We start from the raw sequence: 27,459 nt of genomic DNA on the forward strand, positions 1-27,459 counted from the left end.
TTGATTTTCAAAAATAATGATTTGTCAAAAATAGCTCAAGAAGAGGATGTTCTTTTACCAATACTAAAGTTAAGTTATAATCACCTTCCTCCGTATTTGAAGAGATGCTTTGTATTTTGTTCCTTATATTTGAAAGATCAAAAGATTGTTAAGCGAGAATTAATCCAGTCGTGGATTGCACATGGATTCATTCAGTCATTGTATGAAAATCAACTATTGGAGGATGTAGAAGATTTGTATTTTATGGGTTTATTGAGGAGGTCCCTCTTTCAAGACGTTGAAAGAGATGAATGGGGTAAAATAGCAAGTTGCAAAATGCATGATCTGGTCCATGACCTTGCACAATCGGTGTCAAGGCTTGAGAACTCCACTTTGAATTCAGGTGCAAAAAATGTTAGTGAAAGAACTCGTCATATGTCATTTGGTTTCTATTCATTTCGGAAAATTCCAACCCACTTGGTGAGAGCTAAGAAGTCGCGAACATTTATTTTGAAGAATACATATTTAGAACCCAAATCTTTTGAAATGACTGTTTCAACTTTTAAATGTTTCGCGTTTTGATTGTGTCCAACATGTATTTGTTAAATACCGTGCCAAATTACATAAGCAAGCTGAAACATTTAAGGTATCTTGATCTTAGTGGTAGTGATATCAAGGCTCTCCCAAATTCCATAAGCAAGTTACAAAATTTGCGGACTCTAAAACTGAATAGATGTTTCCATCTTGAAGAATTGCCAAGAGATATTAGAAAATTGGTCAGCCTTAGGCATCTTGAGTTTGACCAGTGTCTTAAGTTGAACAGCATGCTGCCATGGGGATTGGGCCAGTTGACGTCTCTTTTGACATTAACAAGGTTTGGAGTGGACTCAAATAGCCGGTTGAGTGAATTGCAAAGCCTAAACAATCTATGTGGACGCTTAACTATTGAAATTCTTGGACGTAGGGACTCAAGTAGCCCCCAGTGTTTGAAAAATGCAACAGCAAAGGGAGCTGAGGCAACGAACTACTTGGAGGCTAAAAAACACCTGAAGTCGTTGATATTATGTTTTGATAGGGTTGATCACGATGATGACGAGTTATTGTTGGAATCCCTACGTCCACACCTGAATCTGAAGGAGCTGAAAATAGAGTATTATGGGGGAATGAGTTTCCCAAGTTGGATGATGATGGTTGACAAAGTTGGCTTATCACTCCCGAATCTCATCAGAATTACTATAGACAGCTGTGACAAATGCAAACATCTTCCACTATTTGGGCAACTTCCTTCTCTCCAGTTTCTGTGTCTTTCTTTTATGTATTCCTTGGAGTACATAGACAACAGTAGTACTGGCAGTGATGGTGAGGTGTCTCTCTCGTCTTTACCCTCTTCTTCATCTTTAATAAGGAGATCAGAGCAAACACCAACACCAACATTCTTCCCATCCCTGAAAGAACTCCAACTCCATCCAATGCCTAATTTGAAGGGATGGTGGAGAGAAGCAGTAGAAGAAGAAGCAACAACAAGTAGTGCAACTCTACTAGACCAACAGAAACATCAACAACAGCATTATTGGCTCCCATCATTTCCTTCTCTTTCCAAATTAAACATCGAATATTGCCCTAATCTGACATCAATGCCTATTCTGCAACCATGTCTTGAACAACTACATCTCGAAAATGTCAGTAACAAGCTAGTTGAACAACAGTTAATGATGACGGTGCCCCCAATTGCATCCAAGTCATCATCCTCTTCATCTTCTTCGCTTCTTCATCTTTCCAAATTAAAGACTCTAAGTGTTGTCAACATTCAGGACCTAGTTACTCTGCCAGAGTGTATAGGCAACCTCACATCACTTGACCGACTTTTCGTTGGCAATTGCCCCAATTTGACATCATTGCCCAAAGGAATGCAACGGCTTGCTGCATTACAACAACTCACAATTACATCATGCACCGACGTTTTATATGATAGATGCCATAAAGAAACCGGGGACGATTGGCCAAAGATTGCTCACATCCGAAATGTTTATATTGCATAATTTCTTCCGTGGCATACCAGGTAAATCCTTTTTTATCTGAATTTTTTTAAGACCATAAAACTCCATCTTATTGCTCTATGTTCCTCCTCATTGTCAATCTCTTCGTTTAAGTTCAATAGATATTTTGTGGGACAGGTACAAACTCGGAAATGTTTCCATGTGTGGATCAAACTTATATAAAAATATAAAAATGGTCGTTTTAGCCTTCTCAGGCTAAGAAATTATTCCAAATAACCATATTGCTTTATTTGCATATAACCCCCTCTCTAACCCTTATTTTTGTGCTCTCTAGTATTTCTTCTTCTTCCTTTTTTATTTTTTATTTTACACTTAAAGAGGTATTTTTGAAGAGAAATATATTAATACTCATATAGATGTATATATGTTTTTCGCTCGTGCAACTTCCATGAATGTAGCTATAGAAAGGAGATAATACTATTGATATTGTCCTTTTACCATTATCTTATTTCTCATTTTGACCCTATCACGAAATGTCAAATGTTCTGTTTGTGCTGGTGTTATGGGGTAGCTTGATGAGCACATAATTGGACTTTGTTTAATCTCAAACGTGAGACATGCCATTAGCTTATTATTATTATTATTATTATTATTATGTAAGTTCTATTGACATGCTTGCAATTTTTTTACATTCTTTTCTACAATGATAACTATTTTTTGCAAATTTTGGCTCTAACGTAATAAAGTTCCACCTAATGAATGATTCTCTTAATTGTTGGGAAACAAATTACAGAAAATTGTGAATGCCAAAGAAAAATATAAGGATAGCTACTGCAGAGAGGAAAAAAATGTAAGGATAGCTGATACAAGGCAGAAAATTGTGAATGCCAAAAGGACAATTACGAAAACCAGCGAGCATGATCGAGCCTCAAAGCAATTGGCCAAGGCTATAGGGATGAGTGTTAGTAGTCTAGATACAAAATTGCGCAATGGAGGTGAGTCAGGAGAAAGAATTTTATAAAGTTACTGGAGACTTGTTGTCAATACTCGTGATCAAGGCAAAAGATTAAACTTGTAAGACCTGATTCAGGTAGTTATACATTTTGTTTTCCATTTTTCTGCCTGCGTTCCATGAAGGTTATTTTATTTTCTCTTTGGAGCACAGATATTCAATCCAGAGGGAGAATATAATCTGTGAACATATGTTTAGTGGTGGATGAGACAAGCTATTACTGGGGCAATAGCAAACAAGTATAGGATGATCAGATTACTGGTAAGACACTTTACGAATGAACAGATTTTTTTGAATTGTGCTTTACAACTAAATTATAACGATTTTCCTCCCAAGAGATTGCAGTTGTGAGCATGAATGTTTCAACTATTGTACTTGTTTTTGAAAGAAACTGAGGCCCAATTTCCAACTATTGTAAATTTTTCTCACTATTGTTTATTGATTAACGAAATTCTAAGATGCAAACTAAATGAAGTGAAACATTTTTACAGTTTTATTATGCAGTTTCTATGCCAGAGTGGATACGCAATCTCACATAACTTGAATAACTTCCTGTCAGAAATTGACATCACTGCCCATTGGGATTCGTCGGCTCACTGCATTACAACTCCTCAGAATTACGTCATGTGCCGATGTGTAATATGATAGATGCCTGAAAGAAACGGGAAGATTGGCCAAAGATAGCTTGCATCCCATATGTTTATATTGAACAACCTCTGTGGCATACAACTATACAAGGTAAATCTCTTTTGATCTGAATTTTTTCAAGACCATAAAACCCCATCTTATTCTTCTCTTTTGCTGTTCATTGTCACTCTCTTTATGTAAGTTCACTTCATCTTTTCATGGGACAGGTACGAAAGAATCATTGCTAGAAATATATTGTACAATATTCCACATTGCATTACAAATTCCAACTAAAAACTAGAAATTATCCTCGTATTTCTTTCTTCTTCTATTTTTTTATTTTATTTTACACTCTTTAACACATATTTTTGGATTAAAATATATTAATCTTCATTTTCTATATTTATATATATATATATTTGTGTCTCTTTTGCTTGTGGTACTTTCATGAATGTAGATAAAGAAAGGAGATGATTCCATTGAAATGATGAAACTAGGTCCATACACTCTGCCTACTAGCATTATGCACTAACAAAAGCAGACAATGGCACTGGTTAGAAGGATTATGAGATTATGTATCCAACTCTTTTGCTGGACTGACCATTTGCAGGTCTTTGTTAATTTCTGCCGGGACTCACCGTATGAATAACATATATATAAAGGTGCATCAAAAGACAAACTCGCTAACATCTGATTTTAGGGAGTGAGTGGTTCCGCTAGTATTTACTACTTGGTTTCTTCCACTCCTAAGTTACTAGAGTTAGCTTCCGACATATATATATCTTTGGCCATTTCTGAATATCCCTAAAAAAATCCACGATCTTTTAGCTACATTGAACTATTTAAAACTAGTTGATCATCATAACCTGAATCACAATTCACATGGATCTTTGATGCGGCACTTGATAGAAATTTGTAGCTTATTTTGTTCAGCATATTAGTATGAAGTTTCTGCAAATTTACAGCAAGAAACAGGGTGGAAGCAGCCGAAAGGGAGATTACAAAAATTATCGAGCATGAGCAGACACACAGAAATTGGCCAAGGCTGCTGACAAGATTTTGTGTACTGGAGACGAGTCGGGAGAGATTAAGGTTACAACACCTGATTCAGGTCACTATACATTTTATTTTCCATTTTTCTGCCTGCTTTAGATTAAGACTCAATTTCTTTCTTCCCATGTTGCGGGAAGGAGCAGGGATGTTCATATAAGTTGTGAACATATGTTTAGTGGTGGACGAGACAAGCTATTACTAGGGCAATTAGCAAACGAGTCGAAGATTATTAGATTACGTGTAAGACACTTTACCAGTGAACAAATTGTTTCAAATTGTGATGCCACACATTTTGATTCTAGAAGGAGTTACTTGTGATTTGTGAGAGTCTCTTATTGCTTATTGCATTTACTATCAGGAAGTACAGCAAGCTGCTCAGAAAGCTTACGATGTGGAAAGGGTTGATGAGATTGTAAAGAAAGCTTTAGCAGTGGCCAACAAAGGAGCCAATGCAGCTAGAGAAGGCTGTCCAAACTCAAATGCATCACAGAAAGTCGGTTGAAGCGAATGTGACTGATTGAGCAGCAAGATAGGTATCCTCCATTTTATGGCTTCGATAATGTGTAAATAGGCTTAGTTGGAGGTCTACAAGTGAAGGATATAGCTAAAGCGTTTGCGATACTCTAGGATTTTCTTCTCTGTGTAAGCATTTAAATGTATTTTTATGTGCATTTGGCCTAAATAAATTGGCCATCTAGACTTGCAACTTCATCGGAATCTTCAAACAGAGTCACTGTCTATATATATCAACTATGGCTTTTATGAGTAATGTGGCCCTCAAATGTGCTTTATACGTTCACGCTTTTCTTCTACAAACTCACTTAAGCAAGAAATGGAATTGCTTAACACATGTTTGCATTTTTTTTCTTCTGAAAATAAACATGTATGCCTTTGTGGGTAAATAGTTTAGATTTCTTTCTTTTTGTTAATTGACTGTGGATCATGTTCTATGCAAATGCCCTCAAACTCGGTCCATTTGGTGTTATAGCCTTCTTTGCCTTGATTTTTCTGATTTCTCGTGGCAGAGTAGATGGATGATGTTGATTCAAAAATGGAACCAGAGTGATAATCCGGCTGATTGCATTAGTTTAGAGGAAGGCGTGGAATTTTTAAGACAAAGTCTAGTCCTCGTGTTATTGTATATAGAATTTGCTGGGATTTTTATGATTTCTGAAATATCTCATATTACTGATGCACCAGAGTGCACCCATACTCTTGGGGCCCAGCTGGTTTACAAAGGCGGCTGCATAAAGAACCACATAGTAAAAGCAATATGTGGAGTGAGACTTATTCCCATCAATGGAAATCAATTTGGATTGAACCTGGAAGCCAGCAGCGACGCATGCATCACAGTAATTGAAGTCACTGAGATCCTGTCGACAGTTTAAGTCGATGGCGGTGGACGGCCCAAGGAGGTGGAGCCAGTCTGGCCGGGATTGGATATGGGCACATATGTCGGTGGTGCTAACGAACTGCTGGGGTTCAAAACACTCAGAAGTGTGATTGGAAGGCACAGAGAGAGAGAGAGTTGAGCTTCGTTTGGAATTGAGAGAGGCAAGAAATGGAGGTGGGTAAGTCAGGACGTAGGAAGAGAGAAGTGTCTTTGAGGTTTTGGGACAGGGCTACAACATATATGTTGAGGAGGGTTTGGGAACAATCTGTTATGGTGTTTGTTTGGTAGTTTTGGCAACTAGAGAAGTCCCATTGGTAGATTTGGAAATAGTCTAGGCTCATGGGACCTGCATGAGGTTGTGTTAGTTGGGGAAGAAAAGGCTGAGCTTTGAGAAAAAAATAAAGAGAGAGACCATTATTGACATTAACACAAGATGAAACTTCGTCTTGGAGAGAGAGAGTCTATGCAGCTACTGTTTGTTTGGTTTTTGTTTTTTTTCCTGACAAACAAAACCAAAACTACACAACAACACAATTACAAAGAACATCCATTGCGAACACAGGGATGTGATCAGACAAACAATAGACAACAAACAAAGCCACCATATGAGAGGAAATACCTGTGAAAATGTCTACAAAGCTACTGTTTTTTTGGGGGGCTTGAAATACCCGTGAAAAATGTTATGGGGTCATCTTGGTAATTTTGATAATTTGAAGCGTCCACTTTTCAAACTTCTACATCTTGACTTTTACATATTTGTGTGGTATGTATGTATGTTATGTCTGAAAAAAAATATATATATATATATATATATATATATATGTACACATACATAAATATCACTGCACTTGTGCAATTTGATATTGGAACATTTTTTTAAGAATTATTGTCTCTTAGGCTCCGTTTGTTTGGACGTAAAATATTTTTTAAAAAATATTTTTTATTTTTTTGGTATTTAATTGTCGTAAAAAATTTATGAAGAAAATAATTATTAAAATTTAACAAAAATAAATTATCCATCAATTTTTGACAAGTTATTTTACGTGTCCAGCTCGATGGACTCGACCTCAACCTCAACATAGACCTTTTCCAAACACCGACAAAGTAAAAATAAAAAAAATATTTTACTTGAAAAAAAAAAAGATTTCAAAAAGAATATTTTAGGTCAAAACAAACGGAGCCTAGTCAGAGAAGAATTTGTTACTAATATTGTTATATGACAAATTAGGATAAATTGTAGAAAAATATTCTTATACTATCGTGAATTGAAAAGTACTCCCAGTGATGCATCTAATTTCCTAGACTATAAAATAATAACAATAATAAATAAATTACAAGTACTCCCACCGGTCGCCTTGGGCCTCATATTTTGAGGCCCATACAGGGTGGAAAAAATAAAAAAATAAAAAGTTAGGGCAAGTTTCAGACGACACAATCTGCTTCGCACTCCGTAGGGCGCAGCCTCCGCCATCGCCTCAGGTGACAAGGTATGTTCATCCTCTATCTCTCTCTTATCCCTCTTTTTGCATGAATCGATCTTTTATATATGTTTCTTTCTTTCTTTCGTTCATCTCATCATTTGATTTGTTCTAACTTTGGTTCGTTTGATTCGGGCCTTTACCTTTGTTCCAATAGTGAAAAGTAACTAGGGTTTTGTGTGTGTCATTGTCTGTGATGGCTATCAAGAGCTGAATGAATATGCTATGGTTCTCTTAGTATTTTAATAAATGTGTGCCTTTCTACATGTGTCTTCCATGGCAATCGAGTACATAATCTATGGTAGGTACTTTTTTTTTTTTTTGCCCCCTCCCTAAGTCCACTCCAATCTCACAACAGCAGCAACCATACCCCTTTTCCTCATAATAGGCTTCTGGATCCTTTGGCTTATAGAGGCGTGTTTGGTTGACTGTGTCTTCTTGACCCATTTTTTGTTATGGCTAGAATACTTATGGCGATATTGAAGTTTCTTCTTCCTTTGCCCCCTGTCAGAATAACTAGTCTGAAAAATGTCAGCTCGTTGCTTCCGTGGTTTCTTTCTTGTCACCAGAGTCCATCCTTCTTCATCATCCTGAAGAAAGACCCTTCCAAAGATTGAAACGTCAAATGCACTCCATTTGCCAAGAAAGATGGGGATTGGTTCCAATGAGCCAAACTGGATGGTTGTGCAATATATCTCAGAAATTGAAGGTTGAGAACGAGCACTCCCCAAGACAGAGGTTGTCACAGTAGCAATAGTATGATTTGAAGTTACAATTTCATCCGTGTCCAACAAGATTTTTCCTTGTTTTGCCAGGTCATCACCACCTCCTTGAAGATAAAACACTTCTCAATTGGATGACTAACAATACTATCATATTTGTAGTATTTTGGATCGTTGACATGTCCCATTTCTTGAGGGCATTTGCATTCAGGAAGTTCTATAACTTTACTTTCAAGTAAACATTCCAAGATGCCAGGGACATCGAAATCGGGGAAGGGGTATTCCTTCTTCTCTAACTCCTTTAGCGTAGGACGCTATCTTTCCCTCTCTTAAAACTGGCGAGGCTTTTTATCATCCTTCTTGTCATCTTTAACAGATATCTTGTTTGGGTGGTTGAGATAGCCATGGAATCTTTAACAACTGTCTTTGACGACTTATCGCCCTTCTTCCAGTCTTTTTTATCCTTGCGTGGTTCTATGGCCACGGGACTTTTGCCTTCATGGGATTTCATACTGATCTCCATGTCATGGGCACATGTTACCAATTTTTCAAATGTGCGAGGTTTTATACCTTGCAGAATGTAAAGAAGGCCCCAATGCATTCCCTGCATACACATCTCCACAGCAAAGATTTCTGACAATCGGTCCTTGTAGTCAAGACTGAGTGCTCTCTACCGATTAATGTAGTCGATTACAGGCTCATCATTCCATTGCTTCGTGTTAGTAAACTCTATCATACTAACAATACGACGAGTTCTATAGAACCTGTTTAAGAATTCTCGTTCCATTTGGTCCCAACTATCAATTAACTCTGACTTTAGGTCAGTGTACCACTCGAACGCATTTCCTTTAAGGGAGCAGACAAACTGTTTAACTAGTAAGTCCCCCTCTGTTCTGGCATTGTTGCAATGCTCGACAAAATGGGCAATGTGTTGCTTGGGGTTACCTTTTTCGTCAAATTATTGAATCTTCGGAGGTTGGTATCCTACATACATCCTCATACTGTCAATTCTCTTTGTATAGGGTTTTGAGTACATGAGAGTGCTCTGTGAGACGTATCCATATTGGGCTCGGATTGTATTCTTTATCATATCTTGCAATTGTGCGATAGATAATGAAGAGACTGAAGAAGCGTGACTGGTTTGACTAACTGCCTGTTCTTTTACCGATGTCTGGTTTTAACTAACCACCTGTTCTGTCACCGGCGTCTGTTTGGGGTCCTCTATACGAGTACCTTGTGCGGTAGAATTAGGATTCTTCGTCGGCATTACCATGGAAGATGTAAGATTCCCAGACAGTGGTGGTGAGAAAGTTGCACGATTCCCATTTGGCGGTGCTGTGGAAGATGTAGGATGCCCAGATTGTACTGGTGATTCACCGAAGGTCTGAACTTCCAATTTGTTCATCAGCATAGCGATTTGTAAGTCCTTCTCTTCAACAGTCTTTGTGAGGTTCTTAATGGCACGAGACATAGTTGCTAGTTATTCCTCCACCGTGGTAGCTCCAATCATCATAGCAGCGACCACATCTGAGTATGATAGGCCTTGAGAGTCAACGTTTCTTGAAGTGATTGAATACTCCGAAGTCTGACGTGGTGACTCTGGGGGTGAACCGACACTAGAGCGAGAATCATTGATGGAATAAGGTGAATCTGGTGGCGGAATCTCCTCTGGAACAACGTCAGTGTTCTTGACATGTTGGGTTTTCACGTTTGCCGGCTTTGCAGGATTGGTTTTCACCAAATCTTGCTGATGTTTGGATGAAGCCATCACCTGGGACTTGCTACGTGTCACAGGGCCCGCCAAGCTACTTCCATCATTAGGTTTGGCCTTCGTGCCACTTTTCATTGTGGCTTTGGCGTCGACCTTTGTGGTAGCGATGTTCTTTTGGGCTTTCTTCTCTGTCGGAGTCTTAGGGGGAGCCATAAAATCTGATAGAAAAGAAACTTAATGGTAGGAGAAAGAGATGAGAGGCAAAGCAGGTCCCACCGGGCGTGCCAGAAATTTGTACACACAAATTTTGTACTCTGCAATAAAGACAAAATATGGGCAAAATAATAATTTATTAAATCAGAAATATTTGGAGTACAGTCCTTTGTGATATCTTTTACAAAAAGAATGGTCCTCTGATTCGATCTTCTTTTTGTTATTGATTGGATCCAAGGGCTGCACGAGCTTGTTCTTGAATCACCGTGAAATTTGATGAAGAACGGCACATCGTTGGATATGCTTGTTGTTGATCACCGTGGGATTTAATAAAGAACGGCACGTTGTTGGATGTGCTTGATATTCTTCGCTTTTGGGTTTGGATGTTGGGGATGAGAGTTTTTGTATTTCTCTCTAGAATTCTAGATTTCTGAATTCTCAATTTGTGTACCCCTTCTCCCTTTCTCCAGGCCTCTATTTATAGGCCTCTTGGATCCATAGGATGATGACACGTGTCCTCTCTGATAAGGAAAATATCATAATTGGGCCGGGCCGGATATATTATGATAATTATCCTTAAAAATAATTATTCCAAATATATTTTATTAGGAATAATTATTCTTTTTATTTAACCATCTGAACTGGGCTTAATTAAATAATTTAAGTGGACCAAACTTGGCCAATTAAACAGTAGGCCCATATTTTATGAGTCCATTTGTCCAAATCAAAGTCCACTAAAATTTTAGTGTCTACAATGGTCTTTGTATTAAGACACCTTTCATCCTTGTTAAAGACCTCAGTACTCCTGTGATTTTAGGAACTCCATTTATTTCTCTTCTTTACCCATTCAAAGTTGATAGCCAAGGCATTTCAACAACTCTGGTTGGACAAGAGATTTGTTTTCCCTTTGCCCATCCTATAAACACCAAGGATCTTAATACCATCAAGGATTTTCATGTTTCTCAGATCCCAGCTGTCAACAAGATTGAGAGCAAAACAAAGCATTTAGATTTTCTCAAACAAGAACTGACCTTTAAACAGATTGATGAACGGCTCAGTCACAAAAGTCTCCAAGACTCTATTCAAAGGTTTAGATTAAGACTAGCAAGTCAAGTTTGCTCTGATCTCCCAAACACTTTCTGGCACAGAAGACAGCACATTGTTGAATTACCTTATGAAAAATCTTTCAATGAAAAGGATATCCCTACCAAAGCCCGTCCAAGGCAAATGAATCAAGAACTTCTTGATTACTGCATGAAGGAAGTCCAGGAATTATTAAGCAAATCCCTCATCTGAAAAAGCCATTCCCCATGGAGCTGTGCTGCTTTCTATGTCGAAAGGAATGCTGAAATAGAAAGAGGTGTTCCCAGATTAGTCATAAATTACAAGCCCCTCAATGAAGTCCTTCAATGGATCAGATATCCCCTGCCCAATAAAAAGGACCTAATCCAACGTCTAGTTCATGCAACGATTTTCTCAAAATTTGATCTAAAGTCAGGATTCTGGAAAATCCAAATTACTGAAAAAGATAGATACAAAACAGCTTTCACAGTTCCTTTTGGCCATTACGAATGGAATGTGATGCCTTTCGGATTGAAAAATGCCCCTTCAGAATTTCAAAAACTTTTGAATGATATTTTTATTCATCTTACAAATTTTTCAATTGTTTATATCGATGACATACTAATATTTTCTTCTTCCATAGATGCACATTGGAAATATCTCAATATATTTGCTCAAACCATCAAGCATAATAGATTAGTTATTTCTTTATCAAAGTTAATCTTGTTCCACACCAAGATCAGGTTCCTAGGTTTCAGATCCATCAGGGAACTATTATCCCAATCAATAGATCCATCCAATTTGCTGACAAATTCCCTGATGAAATTAAAGACAAAACCTAGCTTCAAAGATTTTAGGGTGCCTAAATTATCTTTCGGAGTTCTTCAAAGATCTTTCCCTTCTTTGTGCTCCATTATGCCAAAGACTAAAAAAGACCCCTCCATCATGGTCCGATGAGCATACAAGAACAGTCAGAATCCTTAAAAGCAAAGCAAAAAACCTCCCTTGCCTATCTATTGCTGATTCAGAAGCCTTCAAAATTGTGGAAACTGATGCCTCTGAATTAGGATATGGAGGTATCCTTAAACAAAAGACAGGTAGCAAGGAACAACTAGTCCAGTTTGCCTCTAGCAGATGGAACCAGGAACAACAAAATTACTCTACAGTCAAAAAGAAAATTTTATCTATAGTTTTGTGCATTTCAAATTTTCAAAGTGATTTACTAAATCAAAAATTTTTGGTTCGTGTTGATTGCCAATCTACAAAAACTGTTTTAAAAAAAGACGTTCATAACATAGTTTCAAAACAAATTTTTGCCCAATGGCAAGCTATTCTTTTCGTATTTGACTTTGATATTGAATATATAAAAGGAGAAAACAATTCTCTTCCTGACTTTCTCACCAGAGAATTTTTGCAAGGAAAAGTAGGAGCTTAAGGGCGGTCACCATGCCTCCCAAGACAGGTAGAGGAGCCTCAGTTGCTAGCACAAAACCCCACAAAACAAAAGATGCCTATGCACAATCATCCTCTTCCCAAACCCCTCCCAAAATAAGCTGGTATGATAAAGTTGAGGATGAAGCAGCAATATGTGCGAGCCAATCTCCATTGAATACGAACCAGTTTTCAGCACTAACAAAAATTCCGCAACATATCATAGATATGTCCCCAATCCAGTATGATCCCATCCAAACATACTTACAATCCTAACAACCAATTTTTCCTCCCCTTCAAAAATCTTATGCTGTAATTTCTTCAACGTCAGACAAACAAATTTCCTCAAGAACTGTTTCGCAACAAGTGGTGGTTAATAATCCCACTCTAAAAAAATCTCGTTATTTTCAAAAACCAAATTCATCAACCATTTGTGTGGTTGAAAAAGAACTTTTTAACCAAAACCCAATTTTACTTTCTCAAAATCATTTTGTCAAAGGTTTTCATTATCCTACATCAGATTTTCGAAAAATACAAAATTTTTATAAGTTTATTTTAGTGGACACTAATTCCATCAAGATTCGAACTCATTCAAAACCAGGTGATGAGTCTTTCATTTCTCACACCACTTGTACAATTCAAAAAGTCCTTACTCCAGTAGCCTGGGTAAAAACATTAATGCTCTGAGGCAATTTTCTCAGCCTTGCAATTCTCAAACTTTCAATTACTGGAACTATCAGGATGCCTGGTACAATACCTTTTATTTTTAAAATTAAGATTATAGCCATTCTTGGCTTATCCTTTTCCAAAAGAATTTCAATCTGAATGTCCCCAGATGGTTCATTGACTGGTGGCATATGTTTGGTCCCTGCAAAGAAATTATCTCTGATTCTATATCCAAGGGATTTTCAATCTTCCAAGAAAAATTTCAAGCTCCTCCTGAGCTTTCGAAATTTCCCAAATCATTCTTATTTTTTGCAAATTTCGCATTATCATGGATAGTTTTTTGGCAATTCCAAATCCTCAATTCCCCTTCCAATCGTCCTCTTCTAGGAAAATTTTCAAAGTTAAATTGTGGGACCAGTTCTCCATCAAGGATGTTACTATAGAAGCAATTTCAGAATGGTTCTCAAAGCATCCTACAATCTCTTATTCTGGCTTAAGAGAGTCTTCAACTTTCCTCCTGTCCAAAAGCCAAACCCAAGCAAGGCTTTCTTCAGCAAAATCCCAAGTCGAGTATGAAGCCTTCCTTATGGAAGCTTTAGCCCAAGTCAATCCCATAGCCTTCTCAAGAATGGGCTCGAACAGAAGTGAAGGCTCAGGTTCATTCTATGGCTCCCAAACAGATTTAGCCCAACCCAATGAAGATGACTGTTTTAGTATTTTCACCCAACAGCTCCAGTAACAAAATTTTCAAAGAATAATCATTTCCCTTAAAAAAAAAAAATTTACAGTTAAAAAATTTTATTCAACGGTTCTCCATTTTCAGGCATCTAGCACCTTTTGGTGCTCAAGACAGACAAGCGTTTCAGAAAAGGAATCCAAGGCAAGTCAGTAGCCATCACTTCAATTCAGCCTTTCAGGCTTTGCACATGGCCTCCAGCATCATTCAGCAGCCATCAGATCAATTCAGCCTTTCAGCCTTTGCACATGGCCTGCATCCTTATCCCCAAAGAATCCAAGGCTTCCCAAGGCTCCTTCGAGGCCCTATAAATAGCATCTCCTCAAGACATTGAAGGCAGGCTAGAACCAAGTTTAGTTTATAGTTTCATTTCAAAAGTTCTTAGTTCAAATTGTAATATTTAAGTTATTAGTTTTACTTTATCCAAGAAGCTCAGCTCAGAACAAAGTATTGTATTCAAAGATCAAAGTTGTAAGTTCCATGTTTCAATCAAAGTTATTCATGTTCTATTGTTTATTTATTATTGACTTACATATACATATATATTTCTATATTTCATTGATTATTTAACCTTTTCATTATTCTGTTTCTTTCATAATTCATTATCAGTTATTTATCTTGGGTGCTTATGATAATAAAATAAAATAAAATTTTATTTACTATTCAAGTATAATTGAAAATTAATAAAATAGCATTTTTTATTTTACTATTCGATTCTAATAAAATATTTTAATTTTTACTTATTATTAAAGTATAATTGAAAAATAATAAAATAATATTTTATTTATTATTTGAGTATAATTAAAAATTAATTAAATAATAAATAATAGTACTTGAAAATCAAAGCTTCATTTTAAAGTTGTGGGAATTATGAAGGAATGACAGTTTTGACAATAGAATTATCAAACGAATTTTGTTGCCCTAATTTAAATATAAAAAAATAAATTAAAAACTATAACAAAAAATACCAAAACTGAAAACCTTATAAAAAAGGCCCTTAGTTTCAAGTTTCAACCCATTTAAATCGGGTTTCAACCCATTTAAATCGGGTTAAAAATATACCTCATGAAAGACCCAAATATAACCTTTGTTCCCCAAATCAGCGCTCCATGTCTAGCAACTTTTGTTCCCGGAAACCCTAAATCCAGCTGTGTCTTTCCCTCCTGTCTCTCTTAATGTCAACTGAAATTAGAACACAAAGACAACAAAACTATATCAGTCTTCCATAGAAAGATATATATATATATATATTTATGTATATATAAGCTAGAGAAATAAACCATATATAAAGAGAAAGCTAGAGATAGAACACAGAGAGAGTAACTTACCTTCTGTCACTGTGAGAAGAAGATCCAGGATGGAAATAATTTATGCATATATATATTTTTCACATATACATCTATATTAATATAGTTGTTGATTACTTACATTCGAAGTGTGTTTTTAAGCTTGAGGCTGAAGAGCTTCAGAGTGTAGGAGAGAAGGAGAGCGAAATCTGGTGGGGTTTCGATTGTGGCGGTGATTTTTGTTGTTTGATTTGGATTATGGTTGGTGAGAAATCTTGTGGGTTTTAGATAGGGAGCGGTGAAAAATGGGTATTGATTCCAAACATGCTTCACATGTTCGACGATTTGCTCCAGAGAACCACAACTTTTATAATCAAAACGATTTTTATAACTGAAATGAGACTGACGACGAAGAGGCCATGGAAGGAAAGGGCTTAGAGTTCAATAGCTTGTTTCGAACCAATCGGCCCACCATTGTGTGCGTATTGCTGCTTCATTACCTCTCCCTGTTAATGGCTAAAAGAGTAATGGGTTAAGTGCAAAAAACCAAAAACAAAAAAACGAAACCTCAACTACTGGTAGAGTGCAAAAAGGTACATGTGTGATATAAAACCAATCCGCACTATTAATTTGGTGCAAATAGGTTCATGATATAAAATGATATCCTCTCCCTTCAGTTAAATACATTAATAACTATAATTGCAAACCATGTAAAATGAGTCTTTTATTCAATTTGTATAAAATTGTGTTTGTTTAGGACAAGAATAAAATAAACCTCAATTTGTATAAAATTAGGATAAGCTAAATCAAAGAAACATAAAACGGGACATAATAAAAACCGAAACCAAACAATCCCAAAATCATCCATGCCGCCTCCTCCCCACCATGGTCGCCGCCTCCTTCCACTTCCTTCCCACCATGACCGCCGCCTCCTCCCGCCTCCTCCCCACTATGGCTTTGTAGATCAGAGCTTTAAATAGGTGAGTACTTTCTGAAATCCCTTCCAAAAACTCTCTCTCTAAATATATATCTGTGTTATTGTATCTTTTATCATTTTAAGCATGTTTTATCACGAATTCAAGTATACGAACTCAACTAAAGTCAAAACTTAATAATTTAGACATTCCTACCTCAAAAGTAGCCAAAATGCATCCCTGACCGGAAAGTCAATGTCGGTCAACGCAGGTCAACGACGGCGGAACGGAAAATTGTTCGGTGGGAACGTAGCCGACGACAAGGAGATTCTACTATTCCAAAGGCGTGCCTCTGGAATCCGACTCCAAGTGGCCTAAAAACCCATTCGAAGCCTTAAATTCAAAATTTTTAAAAATTCATAAAATAATCATCGCCTCTCCAAAAATTAAATCCTTTAACTATGTGATAGAGAATGACGAGAGGAACATTTTCTGTCAAGGAACCAAAACCAAGAACCCGATCTATTGGCGGAAAAATGGAGTAGAAATTGAAACCTCCAAAAGAAAAGAAAAATAAAAGAAAAATAGGAGAGAAAGGGAGGCTGCGAGAGAGAGAGAGAGAATCTGAAAAGAAAAAGGGGCTTTGACCCCTTTTAGCCACAAGTGCTCAAGTGGGGTCCACGAGACCCCAAATATCTTCCTTGCCTCCAAATATATATATATATATATATATATATAGAGAGAGAGAGAGAGAGAGAGAGAGACATAAGCACATGCCACAACACGCCTTTTGGTATGTAGCCACCCAAATATGCAACAAATAAATAAATACGAAGTGCATTGACATCAAAAAAAAATAATCTCATGCACAAAAAATCAGGGTACGCGTCTCGCCCGGGACCTCTTAGCCCGAAAAACTAAAAAAGGCCGAAATGGCCAATAATGAATTTCTAAAAGTCCTGAACTCAAAGAAATGCCCAAACCAATACTCAGTCACATCCTGCATACTCCACTATATTTGGCATGCAAAACGAGACAAAGTGAAAATAATCTAGAAAAATCAGAAAAAATCCTAGAAATTGGAAAATAAGAAAAATCGGAAACATTACATTAATTTATATCAAACGTTCTTAAAAACAAATGTTGGTTTAAATTATATCAATAACGATTTTTTATTACGTCAGTAAATAAAGTTATCAAAATACCAATATTTTCTTCCTTCAGAACGATTCATAGCTTTCAATACAAATAGAAAAGTTATTTCAATAAATTAAATTCTTTGAACCCACAATTAAATCGAGTGGTCACTGGATTTCTAATTTAATTATATTTTCAATACAATTTTTTTTAACAATTATAGTTTTACCCCACTAAATTCAAAAGTCCTTTAAAAATTCAACAATTCAAAAAGACCTCTTTTTTTTTTCTTTTTTTTTTTTTCATTGGCTCAACAAGTTTTTTAAAATTAAAACAAAAACCCATGTTCACTGGTGGAACCATGTTATTTTCTATACAAAATTTTAATAATTATACTTGTGACCCCACTAAACTCTATACAAGTTCACAATAGTACGTAAAAGATATTATAAAATTCAAAAGGACTCCTCCTTTTTTCATGTCACTGACGTGGACTAAAATCGTCTTCGGTGGAACAGTGCTCCTATTCCAGCCATTCCATGGTAAAAAGTAAAAAGTTTAAAATCTATATTTATGAAAATATAAATTATATACATAATATATATAGATTATAAACATAATATATACATATATCATAACAGTGTTGTAGCCAATTTGAAAATTGAAATTTCAAAAACCTGCCCTTCATTGTATCTTCTTCTCTCCCAAAGCCCAAAATAAAATCAGATCTTTCTTTGTTACCAAAACAAGAGAGAGGTCTCATCTCTTTCCCAAAATTTGTTCTTATTTCTTTCTTTACTTCTATAGATAATTGTTTCCAAAGAAACAGAGCAGTTGGTACATCATGCTGTGAATTGGCGGGTACATGAATAGCTGGAAAAGGAAAGTTATAAGAAGGAAGGGAGAGAAGAGAAAAACTTACATATTTTCAATATTGTAAGTTAAAGTCAGTTCCAATATATTAGGTTTGTTTTTTTTCTTTTTTTTTTTTTTTTTTTTTTTTTTTTTGTAATTTGTTGATGTATTTATAAGTTTATTCATGAACTGAACCATCATTAAAGGTTATATATATTGTATTGTATTTGAACTATAATTAATGTTGCAGACAAATATTGCATTTATTGTTCTTATGATTATTTGGGTTCGTATTTTGAAAAGAAAAAAAAAAAATTGGTTAATTTTTATTTAATTCTGAACCCTAATTAATGTTGGAAATAAATATTACATTTATCATTGTACTAATTCTTTAGGATCGTATTTTGAAGAAAAAATTTCAACCCATTTTAATGAGTTCTGAACCATAATTAATGTTGGAAACAAATATTGCATTTATTATTCTTACGATTAATTGGGTTCATATTTTGAAGAATAACTCTTAACCTTTTTTTTTATGACATGTGAACCCTAATTAATGTTGGAGAGGGATTTATATTTTTAAATATCAGTATATAGTTGATAATTAATAAATGGATGGGAAATTGTTCAAATTTTATTGCTGATACATACTAGAAAATAGTTGGGTTGTACTTTGTTATACGGAATGGACCATATGTTTTTGTTTGATATTATTTGTACTAGTAATTGGGAATTATGAGTAGTCGTAATAATTAGTAAATTAACATGGTTTTAATATTTAAGAAAATACCAGCCCAAAAAAAGATTTGAAGTTCATGCCTCAGTTGTAAAAAGTAAAATAAAAAATTAAACTGTCACATTATTGTACGAAATTAAATATATTCATTGACTTCAATTTTTTCTATAGTCCTATCCTAACTTTACGAAATTACTTGCTCCATGCTATCAAACTGCGTCCTCAATTCTTGTCTCTTAGTCTACGGGAAATACTTATCAAAGAAAAGACCCTTAAATGCATCTCAACTTATACTGTCGATATCGTGCATGCTAGTCATGGTCATCCACCATACTTCCATGTTGCCAACAAACTTATACGTAGCTAAGGTGATTTTCAATTGATCATCGGGCATGGCTATTGCCCTGAAATGTTTTTCACCTTGTTCAAACCAATCGTCTGCAACTAATAGATCTGGACCTCCTTTAAAGGCTACTTTCATTAGTTTGTCAAACTAGATAAGGTACCGAAGATTTTGTTCTATCTCCGCATTTTTGTACAGGAGGAGAGAGAAAGGGGGACGAAAATAGGAGGAAAGAGTTAATAATAATAATAATAATAATAATAATAATAACAAAAACGGAGGAGAGAGAATGTAATGGTTGTAATTTATATTTATATATGTAGGTGTATGTGGTAAAATTAAAAAGAAAAATCAAAAGGTGGTTTTAGTGGTAGGACGCACCACTAATATGATTTGTGTGGTCAAGAGGCCACTTAGCCTCTCATTCTCTCTTCCTCATTTCCTCTTCCGGCACCACCTTCCTTCCTTCTTTTCTATTTCATTTTCTTTTCACCTTGTTTCAAGGCTTCAAAATTTGATTACTCCCTCATTTGTGAGAATTTTTGGATGTCGTTTGCGGCAAAACGGAGAGTACGACGAGATCTAGGTATGAGTACAAGCAATTTCAGTTTTAGCCTCCCCTAGGATTTCGAGTTTTGAAACCCATTTTGAGGGTTTTTCTACAATTTGAGGTAGGGGTTCCTAATTCATGAAATTCTTGCTCCCTTGTGAATTATTTTTTGTTAATTATAACTAAGCATGCTTAATTTGAGATGAATGCCTCTAAAATGATTTGGTTTTGTATATGGAATTCATGATTATGTGTATAAGTAAATTTATGTGAAAAGCATGCTTAAATGTTGGTTTTATATGCTTGTGTACTTGATAACTTGTTTAAAACTTACTATGTGGTAAGCATGTTTACGCATTAATTTCTCATGCCTATGGTGTTAGTAACTTACTAGAAATTGTTAAATGGAAGCATGTTAATTGGTGTAGATAAATGAAAAATTGGGATTATTGGTTGTAAAAATAAATGTAAAATTGGGATTATTAGTTGTAGAAATAAATTTAGAATTTCTTCTCAAAATGTGAATATGACGTTGATGGAATATATATAATTTAATTGTTGGATTTGCAAATTAAAAATATGTAAAATGTCATGATTTGGAAATATGAAAATGCGGTATTGTGTGGAAATTCATGTTTTAAAACATGCTTAAATGATGCGGATAATATGTATGAAATTCTATGTTGTCATGGCATTGAAGGAATTGCATAATTCATGCATTGTCATTGGGAAAGTAAAAGGAAAAGTTTGTTTTAAAAACAAATGGAATTATTTTTGGGAAAAAGTTTTTCTAAAAATGTTTGCAAAAACCGGATGCCTAGGAGGCGCCTAGTGATCCGTGATATTAGTGTAGTCTAGAGGGGAGTATGGTTAAGCTAACTAGGCCAGATGCGAAGCCTTGGAGGTGCCTTGTGGTCGTGGATGGTTGGTCAATCCTCCTTTCGTGACGCCTTGGAGGTGCCTTGGGTTGGATTACACTAATGATTTGGAGGTTGAAACAGAAATGTTTCGGAACAGGGAGTAATACACATGACATTGCATTCCATAGCATGGCATGGTTTGTTACGACTTGGATTATTGTTGTTGATGTTGTTGTTATATTTATCCCGGTAATGGCATGATCCCAGTTCTTTTTCCTATTCCTTATTTGGATTCACGGAGTCATAAGAAGTATGTTTTAGGCACTACCTACTGAGCAATTTGCTCACCCCATATATTTTACATTTTTCATGTCATAGGAAGGAAGTGGCGGACGACGCTCCTCCACAGGGTTCGATGGGTTTGTGGACTGCTTTGACATATCTTGTAGTTATGATCTCTTTTTATTATTATTGCTATTACTATTTTTTTTTTGAAAACCCTAGGATGACACGTATATTATGTATTGAAGTAAGAAATGACGATAATGTCCTTAATTGACCTCGGATTCAGATAAGGACCCGGTTAGCGATTCGGACCCACAGATTTAGGTCGTTACAGTAAGTAGGTTGGGCAAAGCAGCGGCCATTCAACCATCTCTCAAAACAGTAAGCACTTTCTTAATGCTTTGAATAGCGCGCGAAGTCGTCAACAAGCAAAGAAGCGATTTGTACAGGAGGAGAGAGAAAGGGGAAGATAATAAGAGGAGAGAGTAAAAAATAATAATAATAACGGAGGAGAGAGAAACGGAGATCGAGAAGAGAGAGAATATGAGGAAAGAGAATAAAAGGGACAAAAGAGAGATTAGGAGGAGAGAGATTAAAGGGAGGAGAGATAAAATATTAATATTAATTTAATACGTGGTTTTAGCAACTAGATAAGCATTGAGAGACATGGTGGCATGGCCCCTAAAATTTTTGGGTGAAAAAAATTTAAAAATAAGTTCAGAAAAGATATTATTATTGGCCATTTCAAAACTACAAGGGAACCTGAATTTGGACCCCTGCCCTTTTTTTCTTTACTTTTAAAATTTTCATTTTAAAAGAAACGCACAAAGAATAACTATATTTCCGTTATTCTCATTTCATATACTTAAGAATTATGAATTATTTTTATTTATAAATAATCAAATAAATTTTCTTATATATTATGTACAATAAAACTTCTATTGTAAATTATAATTTTTTACAATTTATATATATGTGTGTGTATATATATATATATATATATATATACACACACACACACACAATCTTTTCTATATTTTTGTTTTCATATTTTCATATTGACTCCTCCAAGCAAAAATTTTTGAGCCTACTGCCAGTGATAAGTTATTTACCTATCTACCAAAATTTAATAACTCAAAATTATTTAGGCTTAAAATTTATACTTTTCCTATATGATTAGTTTAAAATGATAATACATTGGGCATTATTTATTTTTTTCTTAGTGAACTGAGTATGAACAAGCATTTCTATTGGGCCAGCCAATTTGGACTTGGACTCAATTAGCTTTTTTTCTTACTGGAAATGGATCTGGCCTAATTGTCTAGCTGCATTTGGATTCACATTTTTTTTCTTTTGTTTCTGTGATTTAGGAATATTTTTTTATCCTTCGATAATTTTATTATACAATTTTGCCTAGTATTTTTTAATATGTGTAAGTTATCCTAATATGTTTTATTTGATTGTAATATAAATATAAAAAATCTCGTGAGTGAATTGTTGAATTGTTGAGTATTATTGATGAAGTAGAAACTAAATGGAGAATTACGTTCTATAATTGGCATTCAAAAGTTGAAGAGAAAATTGAAATATTATCAATTTATGTGTAAATCCGCCATTGTATTCTAAAAATGATCCTATTTTGGGACTATCTCTAAAAACTTAAGAAAAAAAGTAGAATATGAAGCTAAATACTAAAATAAGATAACACTTAAAAATAAATTAAGAAGTAAAAAAAATCATGTGATCACGTGTTTTTTGCTTATACCTGTGTGCCTGTATATATATATATAGTTATATGCATAGGTACTTTTGAAGGCAGAGCCAACCTTTTCAAAGCTTGGAATAGCCAACCTTTGAATAAAAAAAATCTTGAAAAGAGTAAGCCGGAGCCAACCTTTTTAAAGATTGGAATGGCTAACTTCACCATATTAATTTCACACTTTCTTTCCCTATTTATATATATATATTTTTGATCTCTATATATATATATATATATATATATATATAGGGCGAAGCTAGATTCTGAAAGTAGGGAGGGCTAAAAAAAAATTTAAAGCAGAGGATTTATTGGGAAAAAAAAAATTCAAAAAGAAAAGATAATAATAATAACAACAACAATATCCATGAACATTTAAATAATGATAAATCGAGTCAGCATATGAAAAATCCCTAATTACAACTAATTTGAGTTAATGACTCAGGTTTGATGTAAAACACCAGAATCAATACGATGTCCGAGTCTGCACTGGTGAATTTGAATTGAGTACAATAGACATTTATCAATAAATCAAATGTCCGCTAAGAACAGGCTCGGACACCGTATTCAAATTCACCAATGCAATGGCTATCTCAAGATGCCTATTTTTGGTGTCATTAAACAAAACAGAAAGCTTCAAATCAATTAACCGAATCAAAAGTAAGAGCGACATCATTAAGTTTTGAACTAATAAGCAAATGAATGAAAACGCAATAAGATCTAATAGTGAATCTAACCCATAAGAATCAAAAGCAAAATGAAAGAAACTCAAAACAGTTTTTGAGTTCATTGATAAGTGTGTGTCAAAGAGAATGAATTGGGAAGGAGACAAATGGGCTATAATATCTTTACATTTAGAGGAATCTAGAAATGGGTTCCTAAAGTATGTCTTTGTTTCAATTTACAATTCGCCCATGTGTTGGTCTATAATGGTTGGTCCAACCTAATGGGTTTGGCCTTGGTTGGGCTCAGTTTTTGGGCTAAACTCTATTTATCATTTATATTTATTATGAATTGGGCAGCTTGGGTTGGGTTATGGCTGATTGGGTTGGGCTATGGCAGATAAAAAATAGTAGTACTAATTTTTTTTATTTTTTTTTAGACTTGGGCTATAGCCCAGGTTAGCCCACACATGATTCCGCCCCTGTATATATATATTACAATATTATTCTTATTAGTAAATATATTGAGCAAAATACAATCCAAAAAATGAGAAGAAATAACTTAAATAGTATAGTTTTTATTTTTTATATACAATATTATACTTATATTACGATTGATTAGTAAATATATTACGATATTGATTAGTAAATTTTTAATTACGAAGTACTAATTTTCCCATATTCTATAATTTTGGGAGTCTCTTGCGCTATTGTCACTTTTATGTTTTTTAGTTCGCCCCCCAAATCAATATTTATGGCTCTGCCCTGCTGAGGAGTGTCATTTTCTATTTTGGAGGCTGACAATGATCACATGACTTTGAAGATTGACTTACAACACTAACATTAGCATAAAAATAAAAAAGTTAGGAAGATACAAGTAACTATATTCAACTTATTTATTTATTTATTTTATTTGAGGGTGAACTACATTAAACTCTTCTTTTCTATGTCTTTTCCATTAAATCCCTTTTTTCTAATTTTTTTTGCTAAAAAAACCCCCTTCAACTATCTAAGAAGGTAACTTAGCAAACAGACGTTTGATGAAAAGCAATTGAAATAGAAATTGACTTAAATATCCACTACGCTTATTTGAAAATCTATTTTGTAGGTGCCTCTTGATTTCTTTTTTATTAAATAATCTAACGACATCATTCATATAAATTAAGACTTCTATTATTTTTTTAATATGTTAACATTTTACTAGACTGTCAAGTTCACATTAATCACGTAGAAGGAATTTTTTTTTTTTTTTTATAGAAAAAAACTATTTTAAAATATTAAAAAAATAAGAAGAAAAACATGTAGGCATAAATAATATATATATATATATATATAAATTTTAGGCATTATTTCTCGTAGTGTCTCTTTAACAAATCTGTATAAAATGAAAATCAATAAAAACCAATGAAATGAATGCACAATATAATTTTCAAATTTTAGGCATTATTTCTCGTAGTGTCTCTTTAACAAATCTGTATAAAATAAAAATCAATAAAAACCAATGAAATGAATGCACAATATAATTTTCAAATATATATATATATATATATATATATATATAGCAGATAAATTTAAAGAAAAAAATCAAATTTATATAGGTCTAAAAGCTGGTTGGAAATGCAAATATACTATAAATAATAATTAATGGTACACCATAAGTTAGCGACAGAATTAAGCCATAAATAGTGAGAATTTGAATCAGAACTCGCACGGAGTATGAGAGCGGGAACGTGTTCAGACTATAAGAGCGACACCTATTGGGAAGGGTTGTGTAACTTAAGGTACACCCGTTTTTTTATTATAATAATTTAAGTCAGAAAAATCTGTTTGTAGCAGAATTGGTACTATGGATTAGGCATGGGCCACTTGTTTGTATAATTTGTTTGTCTTAATATTGGGCTTGGACAAATTGTGCCTTGTATATGCGTCACCATTCCTCACATGGGCCGGAGTTTGGGGCCTTATACAGATACTCTAATGCAATTAACATTTACCTTTCAAAAAAAAAAAAATTTGAAGAGTTGAGTTTTTATTTTTGCAAATATCATATTTTTTCAAAGCAAGAAAATAGATCTTATTTTCCATATCTTAAGTATATATGTAATCTTTTAGTAAAATATGAAAAATTATACGGTTCATTAAATTCTAGGTAAATAGAATTAGAAAATACAAGTTTTGGGTCAAATGATTTAAAATGGATTTTTTTATTTTGGACACCAATTTACGGGTAAAGTTATATAATTGACACCAATTTATCCATATATAATAGGTGGTTTTAGTAACCATAAGCATTGAGAGACATGGTGGCATGACCCTTAATATTTGGGTGAAAAGAATCTAAAATAGGTTCTTCAGAATATGAAAAAGATATTATTAAAAGAAAGGAAGAATATCTATTTTTCCGTTCTTCCCCTTTCCCTCCATTTTGTCACCAATTAGAGAATATTTATGTATACTTCACCATAATTATCGTTGAAAATTAATTTGCTCAACTTCACAAATCTTTCGCTCAACTTCACAAATCTTAATCTAATTCTTAAAATGTTTTTACATAATGATGTAAGCTCATATTGCTTTATTTGGTAATGAGTCTTAATTAGTTATCCAATAATTAAATTCCTAAAAACAAATGAGAAAGGTATTAAACAAAAGCCAACTCAATGCATATTTCTTATATATTATTCTATTATTTAGGCTTAAAATTTATACTTTTCCTATATGATTCGTTTAAAATGATAATACATTGGGCATTGTTTTTATTCCTAGCAAGAAAAAACTATATTAGTGAACTGATTATGAACAAGCATTTCTATTGGGCTGGCCAGTTTGACCTTGGACTCATTTAGCTTTTTTTTCTTACTGGACATGGATCTGGCCCAATTGTCTAGCAGCATTTACATTCATTTTTTTTTTTTTTCTTTTGTTTTTGTGATTTACGAATATTATTTTATCCTTTGATAATTTTATTATACAATTTTGCCTAGTATTTTTTTATATGTGTAAGTTATCCTAATATGTTTTATTTGATTGTAATATAAATATAAAAAATCTCGTGAGTGAATTGTTGAATTGTTCAGTATTATTGATGAAAGAGAAGCTAAATGGAGAATTATGTTCTACAATTGGCATTCAAAAGTTGAAGAGAAAATTGAAATATTATCTATCTGTGTAAATCCGCCATTGTATTCTAAAAATAATCCTATTTTGGGACTATCTCTAAAAACTTAAGAAAAAAAATAGAATATGAAGCTAAATACTAAAATAAGATAACACTTAAAAAAAAATTTAGAAGTAAAAAAAATCATTTGATCACGTGTTTTTTTGCTTATATGCGTGTGTTATATACATGGGTACTTTTGAAGGCAGAGCCAACCTTTTTAAAGCTTGGAATAGCCAACTTTTGAATAAAGAAAATCTTGAAAAGAGTAAGCGAGAGCCCATTTCAACGATTGGAATGGCTAACTTGACCAGACTAATTGCCCTTTTTTTTTTTTTTCGGTTGGTCCCAGCTAAACCATCGATGATCAATAATATTGTAATATATATATATATATATATATATATATATATATATATATTACAATTATTATTCTTATTAGTAAATGTATTGAGCAAAATACAATCCAAAAAATGAGAAGATACAACTTAAATAGTATAGTTTTTTTTTTTTTTTTTAATACAATATTATACTTATATTACTATTGATTAGGAAATATATTACGATATTGATTAGTAAATTTTTAATTACATAGTATTAATTTGTCCCTATTCTATAATAATGGGAGTCTTATGCACTGTAGTCACTTTTATTTTTTTAGTTCGCCCCTAAATCAAAATTTTTGGCTCTGCCCTGTTGAGTAGTGTCATTTTCCTCTTTTGGAGGCTGAGAATGATCACCAGACTTTGAATACTTGACTTACAACACTAACATTAGCATAAATAATAATAATAATAATAATAATAATAATAATAATAATAAAGTTAGGAAGATACAG

General features: G+C 34.0%; 1 protein-coding gene and 2 long non-coding RNA genes across 6 annotated transcripts; 2 read left to right on the plus strand and 1 right to left on the minus strand.

Annotated features, from left to right (window-relative positions):
- Window positions 1-572: 572 nt before the first annotated feature.
- Window positions 573-2,018, plus strand: LOC132301572 (putative disease resistance protein RGA4). The gene has a single exon (XM_059798814.1). The coding sequence runs from the start codon at window positions 573-575 to the stop codon at window positions 2,016-2,018; it is 1,446 nt and encodes a 481-aa protein (XP_059654797.1).
- A 721-nt stretch (window positions 2,019-2,739) lies between these two features.
- Window positions 2,740-5,449, plus strand: LOC132300443 (uncharacterized). 2 transcript variants are annotated; one of them, XR_009480432.1, is made up of 6 exons: window positions 2,740-3,050; window positions 3,142-3,249; window positions 3,548-3,726; window positions 4,581-4,726; window positions 4,812-4,908; window positions 5,027-5,449. It is a non-coding gene; the product is annotated as an uncharacterized LOC132300443 (long non-coding RNA). The 2 variants fall into 2 exon arrangements; XR_009480431.1 differs by having other exon boundaries at window positions 4,581-4,908.
- A 6,466-nt stretch (window positions 5,450-11,915) lies between these two features.
- On the minus strand, window positions 11,916-16,961 carry LOC132300444 (uncharacterized). 3 transcript variants are annotated; one of them, XR_009480435.1, is made up of 4 exons: window positions 16,497-16,961; window positions 15,509-15,882; window positions 15,143-15,262; window positions 11,916-14,385 (listed from the first exon to the last, which is right to left on the minus strand). It is a non-coding gene; the product is annotated as an uncharacterized LOC132300444 (long non-coding RNA). The 3 variants fall into 3 exon arrangements; XR_009480434.1 differs by having other exon boundaries at window positions 15,509-15,872; window positions 16,497-16,960; XR_009480433.1 differs by having other exon boundaries at window positions 15,509-16,952.
- Between the last annotated feature and the right edge of the window lie 10,498 nt (window positions 16,962-27,459).

Source organism: Cornus florida, unplaced genomic scaffold, assembly GCF_030987335.1.
Source record: "Cornus florida cultivar Cherokee Brave unplaced genomic scaffold, ASM3098733v1 CherokeeBrave_3.0.0_Hap2_Chr03, whole genome shotgun sequence".
Lineage (NCBI taxonomy): Eukaryota > Viridiplantae > Streptophyta > Magnoliopsida > Cornales > Cornaceae > Cornus > Cornus florida.